General features: G+C 35.6%; 1 protein-coding gene across 1 annotated transcript in view; it reads right to left on the bottom strand.

Moving 5' to 3' along the window:
• The window catches only part of LOC128636266 (ovochymase-2-like), a 343,532-nt gene that overhangs the window by 181,057 nt on the left and 147,145 nt on the right, over nucleotides 1–15,330 (bottom strand). The window contains 1 exon segment of the mRNA XM_053689302.1: nucleotides 11,262–11,441. Within this exon segment, the coding sequence (XP_053545277.1) occupies nucleotides 11,262–11,441 (180 nt within the window).

Raw genomic sequence — 15,330 nt, 5'->3', positions numbered from 1 at the left:
ATGGACTCTTGCTAATATGAAAGAAATGAATTTATCAGGTAAGTTCTTACATAAATTATGTTTTCTTTCATGTAATTAGCAAGAGTCCATGAGCTAGTGACGTATGGGATAATGACTACCCAAGATGTGGATCTTCCACGCAAGAGTCACTAGAGAGGGAGGGATAAAATAAAGACAGCCAATTCCGCTAAAAATAATCCACACCCAAAATAAAGTTTAAATCTTATAATGAAAAAAACTGAAATTATAAGCAGAAGAATCAAACTGAAACAGCTGCCTGAAGAACTTTTCTACCAAAAACTGCTTCAGAAGAAGAAAACACATCAAAATGGTAGAATTTAGTAAAAGTATGCAAAGAAGACCAAGTTGCTGCTTTGCAAATCTGATCAACCGAAGCTTCATTCCTAAACACCCAGGAAGTAGAAACTGACCTAGTAGAATGAGCTGTAATCCTTTGAGTCAGAGTTTTACCCGACTCGACATAAGCATGACGAATTAAAGATTTCAACCAAGACGCCAAAGAAATGGCAGAGGCCTTCTGACCTATCCTAGAACCGGAAAAGATAACAAATAGACTAGAAGTCTTTCGGAAATTCTTAGTAACTTCAACATAATATTTCAAAGCTCTAACTATATCCAAAGAATGCAATGATCTCTCCTTAGAATTCTTAGGATTAGGACACAATGAAGGAACCACAATTTCTCTACTAATGTTGTTAGAATTCACAACCTTAGGTAAAAATGTAAAAGAAGTTCGCAACACCGCCTTATCCTGATGAAAAATCAGAAAAGGAGACTCACAAGAAAGAGCAGATAATTCAGAAACTCTTCTAGCAGAAGAGATGGCAAAAAGAAACAAAACTTTCCAAGAAAGTAATTTAATATCCAACGAATGCATAGGTTCAAACGGAGGAGCTTGAAGAGTCCCTAGAACAAAATTCAAACTCCAAGGAGGAGAAATTGACTTAATAACAGGTTTTATACGAACCAAAGCTTGTACAAAACAATAAAAATCAGGAAAACTAATAATCTTTCTGTGAAAAAGAACAGAAAGAGCAAAGATTTGTCCTTTTAAGGAACTTGCAGACAAACCTTTATCCAAACCATCCTGAAGAAACTGTAAAATTCTAGGAATTCTAAAAGAATGCCAAGAAAAATGATGAGAAAAACACCAAAAAATGCAAGTCTTCCAGACTCGATAATATATCATCCTAGATACAGATTTACGAGCCTGCAACATAGTATTAATTACGGAGTCAGAGAAACCTCTATGACTGAGAATCAAGCGTTCAATCTCCATACCTTCAAATTTAAGGATTTGAGATCCTGATGGGAAAAAAGGACCTTGTGATAGAAGGTCTGGTCTTAACGGAAGAGTCCACAGATGGCAAGGAGCCATCCGGACAAGATCCGCATACCAAAACCTGTGAGGCCATGCTGGAGCCACCAGCAGAATAAACGAACGCTCCTTTAGAATTTTGGAAATCACTCTTGAAAGAAGAACTAGAGGCGGAAAGATATAGCAGGATGATATTTCCAAGGAAGTGACAATGCATCCACTGCTTCCGCCTGAGGATCCCTGGATCTGGACAGATACCTGGGAAGCTTCTTGTTTAGATGAGAAGCCATCAGATCTATTTCTGGAAGTCCCCATATTTGAACAATCTGAAGAAATACCTCTGGGTGAAGAGACCATTCGCCCGGATGTAGCATTTGGCGACTGAGATAATCCGCTTCCCAATTGTCTATACCTGGGATATGAACCGCAGAAATTAGACAGGAGCTGGATTCCGGCCATACAAGTATTCGAGATACTTCTGTGAGTCCCTCTTGATGATTGACATATGCCACAGTTGTGACATTGTCCGTCTGGAAACAAATGAACGACTCTCTCTTTAGAAGAGGCCACGACTGAAGAGCTCTGAAAATTGCACGGAGTTCCAAAAAGTTGATTGGAAATCTCGCCTCCTGAGATTCCCAAACCCCTTGTGCTGTCAGAAACCCCCATACAGCTCCCCAACCTGTCAGACTTGCATCTGTTGAGATCACAGTCCAGGTTGGAAGAACAAAAGAAGCCCCCTGAACTAAACGATGGTGGTCTGTACCACGTCAGAGGGTGTCGAACAATCGGTTTTAAAGATATTAAATGAGATATCTTTGTATAATCCCTGCACCACTGGTTCAGCATACAGAGCTGAAGAGGTCGCATGTGAAAATGAGCAAAGGGGAACGTGTCCAATGCAGCAGTCATAAGAACCTAGAATTTCCATGCATAAGGCTACCGAAGGGAATGATTGAGACTGAAGGTTTTGATAAGCTGAAACCAATTTCAGACGTCTCTTGTCCGACAGAGACAGAGTCATGGACACTGAATCTATCTGGAAACCTAAAAAGGTTACTCTTGTCTGAGGAATCAACAAACTTTTTGGTTAATTGATCCTCCAACCATGTTCTTGAAGAAACAACACTCATAAAAAGCTGGAAAGGATCTTTCCATTGAAAATGAGCAAAGGGAATTGAATCCAATGCTGTTAAAACTTCTATGCATATATAGCAACTGAAGGAAATAATAGAGAGTAAAGGTACCGACAGACGGAACCCAATACAAATTGTCCCTTGTCTGATAGAGACAAAGACAGTGACATAAACTATCTGGAAACCTAAAAAAGGTGACCCTTGCGTGAGGAATCAAGAGCTTTTGAAAAAAAGATCCTCTAACTATGTCCTGAAGAGCAAAGTGAATCATATGAGATTCCGCATCCTCAGGAAATAATCTGAATGAAAACAGAAAAATGAAAATATGCATTTATTGTATCTAATGAAAACAAATAATGCTATCAATGACCATAAAAAGGCAGAATAGTTTGAATAAAACTCCAAAACCCAGTTCCTAAAAAAGGAACTGGAAGAAATACCCCAGAAGATTCCAGGTCTGAGCAGCGCTTGAACCCCATGGGTGCCCAGCCATGCTTCAACAGTACCCAAAATATATAGGACAGAAACACACTTAAAGAAAGTGTTAGCCTTACTGGAATAAAATCAAAGAAATTTCAAAGAAGTCTTAACCTGCCCCTTACCAGCCAAGCTGGAATACGGCATGTACATCGCAATATTAGGGAGCTGATTTCGAACTAAAAAATTTCCAATTATAAACATGTTACTTGGGAAAGAACTCAGGAATTCGTTCCTTAATAAGAACAACCAAACTAGTATAAGCTTAAAGTTTTAGTCTTAGAACTCAATCTTTAAGCCCATAGTAACAGTTAAGAATTGAATCCAATTATAAAACAAATAATTGATTATCTTAGAACAAAAGAAATATGGATTTTTTTTTGATTTTTTTTTAAAAAAATCACAAAATTCTTCTAGCTAAAAATAGCTAAAGACATAGATTAACCCTCATTTGCGAAAATATTCAATAAAATGAAGACACAAATGTAATCATTAGCATGATAGTCCAGTTTAAAGGACCAGTCAATACAGAGGACTTGCAAAATGCAAAACAACAAGACAAATGCAACAGCACCTAGTCTAGTAAATGTTGTCCCTTTAACAATGCTAAAATAAATCATAATCTGATACTTGATCTTAAAGTAAACAGAAAAAATTAAGCAATTGCAATATCACAGGACCAAGAAAAGTACCTGAAACTAAATAATTTTCCATAAATAAGATACAACTATATAAAGGAAAATAAATACTATTTTGCTATAGAAACAATAGCATAATTAGTAGGAGTAGAGATAGCCCCAATAAATTGGAGAACCCTCCAAATTGAATTTAACTGCTGGCAAAGAATATAGTTTAAAACCTTTGAAGAAGGAATAAAAGAAAATTCTCAGCCTATTCTATTCCCTAGTATGGGGAATTGGAAAGAAAACCTCTGAAAACACAGAAGAATAAAAAGGCAGAAATAGTGTCAGCTAGTCTTAAAGAACTAGTTACCTTAATATCCAAAATAATCAACACCTCTTCAACAAAGAACAAATGTACTTTAATAATAAAAAAATTATAAAAAAGTAGATTTGTTAGTGTCAATATCTGATGAAGAGAATTTCTGAAAGAGAAAAATACATCATCAGAGAAGGATAAATCAGTATGTTGTTGGTCATTTGAAGCTTCAATAATTAAAAAAGAAGTGAAAAAGACCTAAAAATTGTATTCGAAGGCACGAAGTCAGACAAAGCCTTAATCAGAAAAATATTTCTTATAAATCTTCTAAACATTTCTTGTACTTAAGAATGGAAATGTATAAAGCATAAATACTAATGGAATCTGCATGTAAAAGTATATCATAATAACTTATTACAAACCATAGCTAAAGATAAACATTTATAACATTTAAAATAAATGAACTTAGCTTTGGTAGAACTGAAACTCAGTTAAGCATTTTTCCAGAAGTGGCTTCTGACTTAGGGTCAATCGGAGACATCTTGCAATATGTAATAGAAAAAACAACATATAAAGCAAAATTGATCAAATTCCTTAAATGACAGTTTCAGGAATGGGAAAAAAAATGCCAATGAACAAGCTTCTAGCAACCAGAAGCAATAAACAATGAGACTGATATTGTGGAGACAACAATGACGCTCAAATTTTTTAGCGCCAAAAAAGCCGCCCACATTATTTGGCACCTAAATGCTTTTGCCGCCAAAAATGACGCCACATCCGGTAACGCCGACATTTTTGGCGCAAAAAAACGTCAAAAAAATGACGCAACTTCCGGCGACACGTATGACGCCGGAAATGACAAGAAAATGTTTGCGCCAAGAAAGTCCGCGCCAAGAATGACGCAATAAAATTAAGCATTTTCAGCCCCCGCGAGCCTAACAGCCCACAGGGAAAAAGTCAAATTTTAAGGTAAGAAAAAATTGATTGATTCATGTGCATTATCCCAAATATGAAACTGACTGTCTGAAATAAGGAACGTTGAACATCCTGAATCAAGGCAAATAAATGTTTAAACACATATATTTAGAACTTTATATAAAAGTGCCCAACCATAGCTTAGAGTGTCACAAAATAAGACTTACTTACCCCAGGACACTCATCTACAAGTAGAAGAAAGCCAAACCAGTACTGAAACGAGAATCAGTAGAGGTAATGGTATATATAAGAGTATATCGTCGATCTGAAAAGGGAGGTAAGAGATTAATCTCTACGACCGATAACAGAGAACCTATGAAATAGACCCCGTAGAAGGAGATCATTGAATTCAAATAGGCAATACTCTCTTCACATCCCTCTGACATTCACTGCACGCTGAGAGGAAAACCGGGCTCCAACCTGCTGCGGAGCGCATATCAACGTAGAATCTAGCACAAACTTACTTCACCACCTCTACGGGAGGCAAAGTTTGTAAAACTGATTTGTGGGTGTGGTGAGGGGTGTATTTGTAGGCATTTGAGGTTTGGGAAACTTTGCCCCTCCTGGTAGGAATGTATATCCCATACGTCACTAGCTCATGGACTCTTGCTAATTACATGAAAGAAAAGAGCTCTAGAAGGCCCAAACATAATATATAACATAATCCAAAAATAATATCTACTGGGGCACAAAAGAAGCCCTAAAATAATGAAAATATAGATGTATTTTCTTCTGTTACAGTTTGTTGAAGAGGAGTGTTAACAAAGCTATTAGTGGGGCTGTATAAATATTTCTATTGGTTTATATATGACTAACATGAAGAATAGTTGCTTATTTTTAATGATAAATAGGGTGCAGATACTAATCCCACTGGAGAAATGTATCATCACTTCTCAGCTCTCCTATAGCGAAGTGGAAAAATAAACAAAAAAATAACACTTCTCTAAAGGAGAGCTGAGGATAATTACACAGAGAATTCTCCTTGCGCTTGATAAACCTGACTCATAGTATAACAAAGAAATTTATATATATAGATAGCAGAATTATAGCAACTGGCATCAGAAGCTTACTTGCAGTTGGTCATAGAGATGACTATTATTTAGTGGCCACACACGTAAGCAGCAGAGTTGACTGTAATCTAGTTACAAAAATGGTGTTGATAAGAAAATGTGGTGCTTGCTACATTTCTTCACAGAGGTTCATTAAAACAATTTACATTTGATCTAACCCAAAGTGCTTAGATTGCAAATTATTGATATTTTCATCTTGTGAAGCCGTAGAAGTGCTGGAGAGTACAAATTATTCAGTTCTGCATCATTATCTTACCCAATTGCTAAGCCTCTTCAAAGTGATGCAGCATATCTGCAAAAAAACAGACTAGTATATATCACATGAACATCTCTATGTAAAAATGAAAGATATTTACCTCAGGATTTCCTTAGTAATCACATCCCGTTGTAAAGGGAACTTTAGGCATCCAATCAGGACTTGCAAGGAAGCATGTATCTATAGTGTGCAGACACATTCACTTTATCTCCCTCCTGAGTTTAAGGAAGTTTACTATGAAATCTAATGATAGTACAGTGAAATCCCACAAGATTACAGTAAAACAAAGTGTGAACTCAGCACTGATGATGCTGATTGGCTGTATTTTTCCCCCCATGCAGATGAAAAAAAAATAGCTGAAGGATAACTGCTCATAGAGAACTTACTCTTGTGAGCTTAAGAAATTTTGAGGTAAAAAAAATCTTCCCTTCTTAAATAGAAATGTTCATGTAGGGGGGAGATGCTGATCCATGACGTCATTGTGCAGCGTGAAGCCAGGTGGAGACGGAGACACTGGAGCGGTGGAGAATCCGCGTTATCCACTCTGCCTAGCATCTCTTCACAGCCCAGCTGGGGCTCCGGTACTCATGAGGATGCCGCTAGGTTTAGTGGGGAAGCAAGACACTGCTGGGCGGTCAGGAGGAGAGGGTAATACTGCCTTGGTCCCTTCATGGTCAGCATAAGAAGGGCCTAGGTTGTTTTTCTTTTCTCTTAAAAGACCCAGCCAATTAAGCAGCAGCAAGGAGATGGGAAGCTGAAGCAGTGGAACTGCCTCACAACAAGAGGTCTTTCAATCCCCAATGAAAGTCACAAACAGCTAAGGAGGTAGGACTGCCACAAGTTACAAGGCATAACAGATTCCTCTATTCTCGGACAAGAGGTAAGCCTCCCTTATTAGCTATTTCTTGTTTTTGACTGTCTTCAATGTATAACAGATTCCCAGCAACAATATCCTTACAACCCTTGCAAAGATCTTATGGTTGTTGTTTTTTTCTGTCTATACGCATTTTAAAACATCTTCATACAGTAGAGACACTGCTATACTCAACCTAAGGCAGATTCTATGTCTGTTAATTAAAATCATATTTTTGGAGGGCCTCTACCCAAGATTTGAAGTTGTGTCTTCTCTATAAAGAAACTGTGAGCTGTCTGATAACAGGACTTGGTGGGAACTTTGCACACTAAATGGAATATCTATTAACTTTTATTTGAAAACCTCCATGCCTGGTTTCTTTTACACAGTCTTTTAAATAGATATTTCAGATCCTGCCTGAGAGAAGAAAGGGGGAAAGGGAAAACAGAGGGGAAAAAGGGACCTCTCATACCGGGTCTTAGTTAATTGAGAGGCTTATGGATAAATATCTCCACCAAACCAAAATGTCACCTAAACTTAAAAATTTAGACAAAAAGGTAGGCAAAGGTACAAACTCTCCTAGTAATTCCTGTTTGGAAGATAAAATATCTGAATCCCTTGATGCAAGTAGTATAGCCTCACAAGTATCTGCTCTAATCATACATAAGATAGAGGAGATCCATGGAAGATTAGATACTATCATTGGAGAAATTAAAGCTCAAGCAGAGAGAATCAAAGATCTTGAAACAAAGGGTCTCTTAACTGCGATGATATGCAGAATAACATGGAAACAAAAATAGAATTTCTATTAAAGCAAAAAGTGATTATATCTAACAAAATAGAAGATATTGAAAATAGAGCCAGAAGGAACAATCAGCATTTAATTGGCCTAGCTGAAGTTTTAAGAGTTAAAACCTTTTGTGGAGAATATCCTACCTGACCTTCTGGGACTTAAACAAGACAAAAATCTTTTCATTGTGGAAAGAATACATAGGCTGAGAAGAGAAAATGAAACTCTGCCACAAGGATCTAGGAAACCACGCCCGGTAATAGCAAAATTTCCAAGGAAAATCAGAACTGCTGAGAGCATACAGAAAACATCAGAATTTATATTATAAAGATGCAAAAATCCTATTATTCCAAGACTTCTCGGTAGAGACGTCACAAAAAAGAAGGCAATTTTCAACTTTTTGCTCTCGCTTGGTCTCAGAAAAAAGACTTTTCTCACTTTTATACCCACCCAAGTTAAGGATCATATCAGGTTCCAATTTCTTCATCTTTGAATCCCCGGAGGGGATTTTTTTGTTGTTGTAGTTTATAAATTTATGAATATGTACTATGCACAAATTGCTTTAATCAGTTGTAATTATAAATGTATCTGTAGCGATGGTTAAACACATTTTATTACTTAGGCAGTAAGGGGCATACGTGTGAAGAAAAAAAAATTCTTACAGGATTTTAATATCACAGGTTTAATGATTACTACAATATCATGGACACTGATTAAGAGAGATATGTTTAATTCTGGACCTTCATATTATTGTGTAGTATGTATCTTTCTTTAAAAATGATTGTAAAGCCATGGTTATGTGTTATGTATGACTAGAACCATTTAATGATATCTGTAGCAAAGTGCTATACATGCAAAATAGGTAATAACCTTTTCCCTATAAAACTTACAATATATCATCAATGGGATAATCACTGTAATATTATAGGATTTTGGTTAATTGACCCTTTTCCCCCCTCTTATGGGTATGTACTATGCACAAATTATCTTATTTAATTGTAATTGCAAGTGTATTTGTGGCAAATGGCACAAGAACAATAACTTTCTACAGAGAAGAAGAAATCACTTCTTATGGTGTTTACGGTTGGAGACATTTAATTATTTGGACACTGAGTAACAAAAATATGTTTAATTACACTTATTATTATTGTATTGTTTTGCCTAAAATCAGTCGAGACAGAGAGAGACCTACTGGATCCATGTGCTAAAGAGTATGCTTCCTGCCGGTCTCAATCTTAATATTGACCTGGCTGCATTTTAATAATTACTCCCGTGGCACCTCTGGATCCAATGTGGTCTCTCCCTCTGCCTCTCATGCTTTGAGTTACATTTTTATGTTTTATCAATTATGGTTAATTCCATTACAGCATACATTTGCTATCATATGTTTTGGATCTAGGGAATCGTTAATTTAGGGCCAATAGTTCTTTTCTGTAGGTCTAATAGTGTATATTGTCTCTGACAGCTAGAATAGTTTTGAACTATTTGGATTTATGCCTAGTGCAGTGTCGTATAACTAATTACTAATCACTTATTTTGTGCCCCTTGTTGAGGTTTTCCCTAGTCCTGTTCTTTATGATGTTTTGTACTAATTCCCTATTATCTTTATAGTTCAAAATGGCTATATTATGTGGCAGTATAGGTTGATGTTGTCTGTATATGTCATTAAAAATTGTAGGCTACCATTAGCGATTTAGAGATGTCCTATTATCGCTTTTTATGACAATATATTTGACAAACTTTTTTTGTCTGTATCTATACAGCGTTTTTGGCCACCTGAATATCGCTATGTGTGAGTTAATTTTCCTCTATTGAATATTGTACAGTCACTCTGATCTCTTTATTACCATTTAGAATTTTATTGTTACGGTACAAGTCCACTGATTACTCCCCTTTCATATCACTATAACGTATGGAGTTTCTCAGATGAGCGTATTTATATGTTTTTAGCCCGCTAAGAATCTTTGATCACTTAGCCATAGGATGTTAATAGACTTTATTTATTGTCTATGTTCCACATATATTTTATTTTTGTTAGTTAATATGTGCATTTTCAGGTTGTTTGAATATTAGATCTACTGCTTCTTCTTTCATAGAAAGTGTCTTATTACACCTGGATATTAATTTAACCCCTGCTAAATGACCGCATCCACTAGTATTGACTCTGTAATCGATTGGTTAGCAATAATTAAAGAATTTTCATCCAGCCATATAGGATATACTTTGATCATATCTAGCTAGAAGAATTCATGAATGTTATATGTGATTGTATATATTATATCTGTACATTGTATCCTCTGATGTTTTTACAATGTGTTTTTATAATGTGTTAAGAAGATTTTATGTATGTTGTTGTGCTTAATACTATCCCTCTATTGGTCAGTGACTAATTAAACCTCACTAGATTATTTTATCGAGAGGTGAGCATGATTAATTAGTTCACTCTGATGTAGAGGGGTATGTATTAGCACTGTTACATGATTGGCCAGTATTTGTAGATTTATAGAGCAAGTAGTGGTTGTATGTTATACAGCCTGATGAAACGGCATCTAATATGCTGAGAAACGCATTGCTGTGTTTTTAGTATACTCAATAAAGTTTACACTTTTATTCTACTTGCTCCTACATTCTCATTGTTATTTACGATCCTATGGTCTATATGTGTTGACCTTTATGGCATTGGTCTGAAAACCTTCTGCGTCTATCGTTCCACGGACTTTGGGTGACCAGATTTCCATCAGAAACATTCATATATGAGACTGGTTATCCAGACCAATAGGAAAACTATCGCTGCTCTTAGAAGTAAGGGAAAAGTGTATATAGACCAAGAAAATATATCCTCATTATTCCAAAAGTATTACACTAATCTTACCTGTCTCAAAATCCTACTAAGCAAAATCTTCCTGCTATTTTTGGATGCAGAGAAGGTCTTTGACAGGGTGGAATAGCCATTTATGTTTAAAGTTTTGGGGGATTTTGGATTTGGGGGAAGTTTTCTGAATTTGGTTGGAAATATTTACTCTGACATGAAGGCATCTTTACTGATTAATAATGGGGTCTCAAATTATTTTTCATTAACAAGGGGCAACCAAAAGGGTTGTCCCCTTTAACCTCTTTTATTTGATCTTGTTTTGGAACCCTTGGCAATTAAATTGAGGACTATTCTACCAGAAATACTAAATTTCACTATTTGCTGATGATCTTCTTGTATTTATATCTGACCCCACATTATGTATTGATATTATTCTTAAACTTTTAGCTCTGTGTCTGGTTATAAAAAAAAACGTGGTAAAATCGAAAATATTGTGGTTAAAAAAAAAACGTATTCTCTTCAAACCTATCAGTTCACAGAAACAGATCATTTGGATTATTTAAGCTTAAAAATCTCTGCCGACCCTACAAAACGGTATGGAGACATTATCTCACCAATCTTACAGGAAAATAATGACAAGATAAAAAGCTGGGGAGGCTTGTCACTCTCGATTTCTGGTAAAACCAACTTGTTTAAGATATTCATAATTCCTAAAATGTAATACTTATTAAGAATGTTTCCTTTATTAATCAGGAAAACAATCTGAGGCGTTTCAATCAAAGAAGACTGAGATACTATTTATGGAATGGAAGAAAAGCAAGAATAAAACTCAATAATCTGTATCAACCTTATTCCAAAGGGTGTCTGACTTTACCAAATCTGGAATGGTACAATTTAGGCTACTATCTTACGTCTCCCTATTGACTGGTTGCTACAAACTTACAGATCTTACAGATATTCAACTAGAGAATTGGAGGAACAGGTTTGCTCCCCATATTTCCTAAACTTTATTATTCATGTCTCAAACAGAGATCTAGGCATAACCATTTCCTCCCATCCTTTATTTAGAGACATCTTGAAGGCTTGGAGGGAAGCTATGAAATAGCTGGGGAACAAATCAAATGTTTCTAAATGGCTTTCAATACAGGGTAATAGGTACTTTCCATTGGGGATCACATCTAACATATTTAGTAAATAGTCTGCAGAAAAACATCTAGTAATTAAGGATTTCTATGATACAAACTCTAAGAAATTATATTCTTTTATGGAAATTCAGAAAGTTTTTCCTGGAGTCCTATCTAAACATAAATTTTATTTCCTCCAAGCCATTATTATATTGCAAGACTGACTAGAAATTTTCTGCATATTTGGTATAAACATCCATTAATGGAAGCTATTAATATTGGGAAATTGTCATTATCATTGATATATAAAGTCTTAAGAATAGTAGATGGGGAAAGACTATTAAAAGATTTAATGAACATCTGGTTAAAGTCATTGGACATCCAGATTTGGGTAGATCCCTCTTTCAAAGCCTTAATAAGACTCAAACACTATGTACTTCTATATACTTAAGAGAAACCCAATTTAGACTACTTCATAGAGACTATCTTACACCACAAAGGGTTGTTAAATAGAAAAAGGAGGTCAATAATATATGTCCCAAATGTTCTTATGTAAATCTAGACTTAGGACACCTAATTTAGGAATGTACAAAGCTAAAACAATTTTGGTTTAAAATCAGCTATCTTCTCTTGATATGATAATGATTCTTGGGGAAAGAAAGGCAAATATGTGCAAACAGCGATCTTAATCCTTAGGTAATTAATTTTTGTAAACTGGATTAACAAAAGATCCCGTCAGTATCGGAAGCAAAAAAATCTTTTAACAAATTCTGCAATTTTGACTGCCTATGACTATAAATTAGGAGGTAAAAAGAGTGATTTTCTGAGTAAGGTCTGGAAAGATTTTATCTGTTATCAAGGAGATGAATTAAAAATCCGTATAGAACAAATTATTAATATATCCATGTATAATACTTAAGGAATAAAGGAAAGAGATAGGGGAGGATCAATATTCATCATTTAATTATTTTTTTTTATTATTTTTTTCGTTTGCGTGTGGTAGGGTAAAGAGGCTAAGATTTAGAAGACAGGAAGACATAATTAATTGATAAATTACTCAAAACAGATGGCTTAAATTTCTTGAGAGACAAGAAAGGTAGTTGTTCATTTAGTCTGGACTATCTGATCTATAATAATATAGACAAACTAAATAATTCAAAGCTTTATGTATCTGTGTATTGTAAATGCCAAGTATTTCTTGAAGATACTTTGATGATTGTTTTATATTGTAAAGAGATATTTTGAGATATTTGTAATTATGATAAATTCTTAATTAAGATAAAAAAAAAAGAAATGTTCATGTGATATTTTCTAGTCACCATTTTACAGATATGCTGCATCACTTTCAAATAGTTTAGCATATGAGCAACAAGCCCTTTTAATTAAATTTTAATGAGTCTATGGCCTTCATCATCATCATCATCATCATAAAGGGATATACAAGTGAAATTTGCACATGCACATTTATGCATCAATAGTAATTATTGAAATGGCAAAACTATGTCTGATTATGCTGTCTAGTAATGATGTAGCCAAATATTTATTTTATTTTTTAAAAAGCAAATCAAATTTTTTTTCTGATAAATTAATTTATTTCATGAAGTTATCACATGTGTGAATATTTCCCTCCAGATTATTAGGAGGAGGCAAAAAAACACTCCAACACACCCACTTATGATCCTCAGTCGTACATATAACCAAGTAGATGAGTAAAAAATAGAAACAGGAAAGATAAAGCGAGGGAAAGAAATGCAAAGCAAGTACTGACGTATAACAAACAAAAAGAAAGGACAGGACTTGTGGACTCACCATCATGAAATAAATGAATTTATAAGTTAAGCATACATTTGGTTTTCTTTCATCAGATGGTGAGAGTTCCCATGTCATCATCAAAAAGAAAGGGTGGGACTTGTGGACTTTCACCATCATGAAATAAATTAATTTATCAAGAAAGCATATACGTGTTGTTTTCCTTTCTCAGAGGGTAAGAGTCTACAAGTCATCACTTTTGGGAATAAATACCCAAGCCATGGATGCCACAAGAACACCGTGAATGTAGGGGACAAACAGTGTGGGCAAGATGTTACTATTCAGGTATTACTGCCTGCAGAACTTTTCTGCCAAAGGCAGCCTCAGAAGTAGCATGCACATCAAAGTGATAAAACTTAGAAAAAGTGTGCAAACAAGAGCAAATAGCTTCCTTACAAATCTGATCAATAGAAGCCTCATTATAATCGGCCCAAGAAGAAGCAACTACTCTAGTGGAATGAACAAGTATATGCTAAGGGGGAGTTTCCCCTGCAATCAAATTAAGCCAAGCTGCTAAAGTAATAACAGCAGTTTTCTGACCTTTGTGAGGTCCAGTAAAATTAACAAAAATAAAATGTTTGAAATCTTTTGTGGCTTTTACATAATATTTAGGAGCTCTTACAACATCCAAGTTGTGTAAAAGACGCTCCTTAGAATTCTTAAAAGTTGGACAAAAAGAAGGAACCACAATTTCCTGATAGTTTCTGTAGATATCACCTTAAGAAGAAAAGAATAGCTGGTGTGAAGAACAGCCTTAGCCTGAGGAAAAATTATAAAAGGAGATTTACTTGAAAAATCTGAAAGCTCAGAGACCATTCTAGCTGAAGAAATAGAAATAGAAGAAAACAAACTTTCCAAGATAAAAGCTTATGGTTTAAATAATGCATTGGTTCAAAAGGAGGAGTGTGAAGAAACCTCAAAAACCAGATTAAGATTCCAAGGAGGAGAAACCGGTCAAATTACTGTTTTATTTCTGATCAAAGCATGAACAAAGGGCTGAAATTCAGAAATGTTAGCAATTTTCTTATGCAAAAAATAGAAAGAGACAAAATCTGACCCTTTAGTGAACTGACGGATACACATTTAACTAAGCCTTCCAGCAAGAACTCAAGAACTCTAGGAATTCTAAAAGAATTTTAGCGGTAACCATAGAAATTAAACCACGCAAAAAAAGTTTTCCTGACATTATGTTACATAGTATACGTCTGATAACAGGTTTCCTAGCCTGAATAAAGGTATCAATAACCTTGTCATATAAAACCTCCCAAACAGAACTAAGCGCTCAATCGCCATGCCATTACATTCTGAGTTTTCAGATCTTGATGAAAGAAAGGACCTTGAGAGAAAACATCCTTTCTTAGAGGAAGCCACCGAGACAGGAACGAAGACATCGGCACCAGATCTGCCAACCAAACCCTGTGAAGCCATGCCAGGGCAATCAGAATTGTTGAGGCTTCTTCCTGCTTGATTTTGAATATCACTCCTAGATAGCTGTCATGATAATACTCTCAGAGAGAGAACCATTGTATCTGTTGCTGCCTGCACTGAGCAGGGTCAGTTCAATCTGTAGTGCACTCTGTCAGATCTGCATCTTGTCCATCCTTGGTCTGTTTGCCCAGGGTGCCAGCCACTCTTCGTGAGTTTCCTCTCCTGTCACCCCCGCCTACCTCTTTTTCATCTGCTACATCTTTGCCAATACTGCTATTAATCCAGTCCCCAAGCTTGAGGCCCACTGCACAACAGTATACAG

This window comes from Bombina bombina, chromosome 7, assembly GCF_027579735.1.
Source record: "Bombina bombina isolate aBomBom1 chromosome 7, aBomBom1.pri, whole genome shotgun sequence".
Classification (NCBI taxonomy): Eukaryota; Metazoa; Chordata; class Amphibia; order Anura; family Bombinatoridae; genus Bombina; species Bombina bombina.
This window is presented reverse-complemented; position numbering and strand designations above follow the sequence as displayed.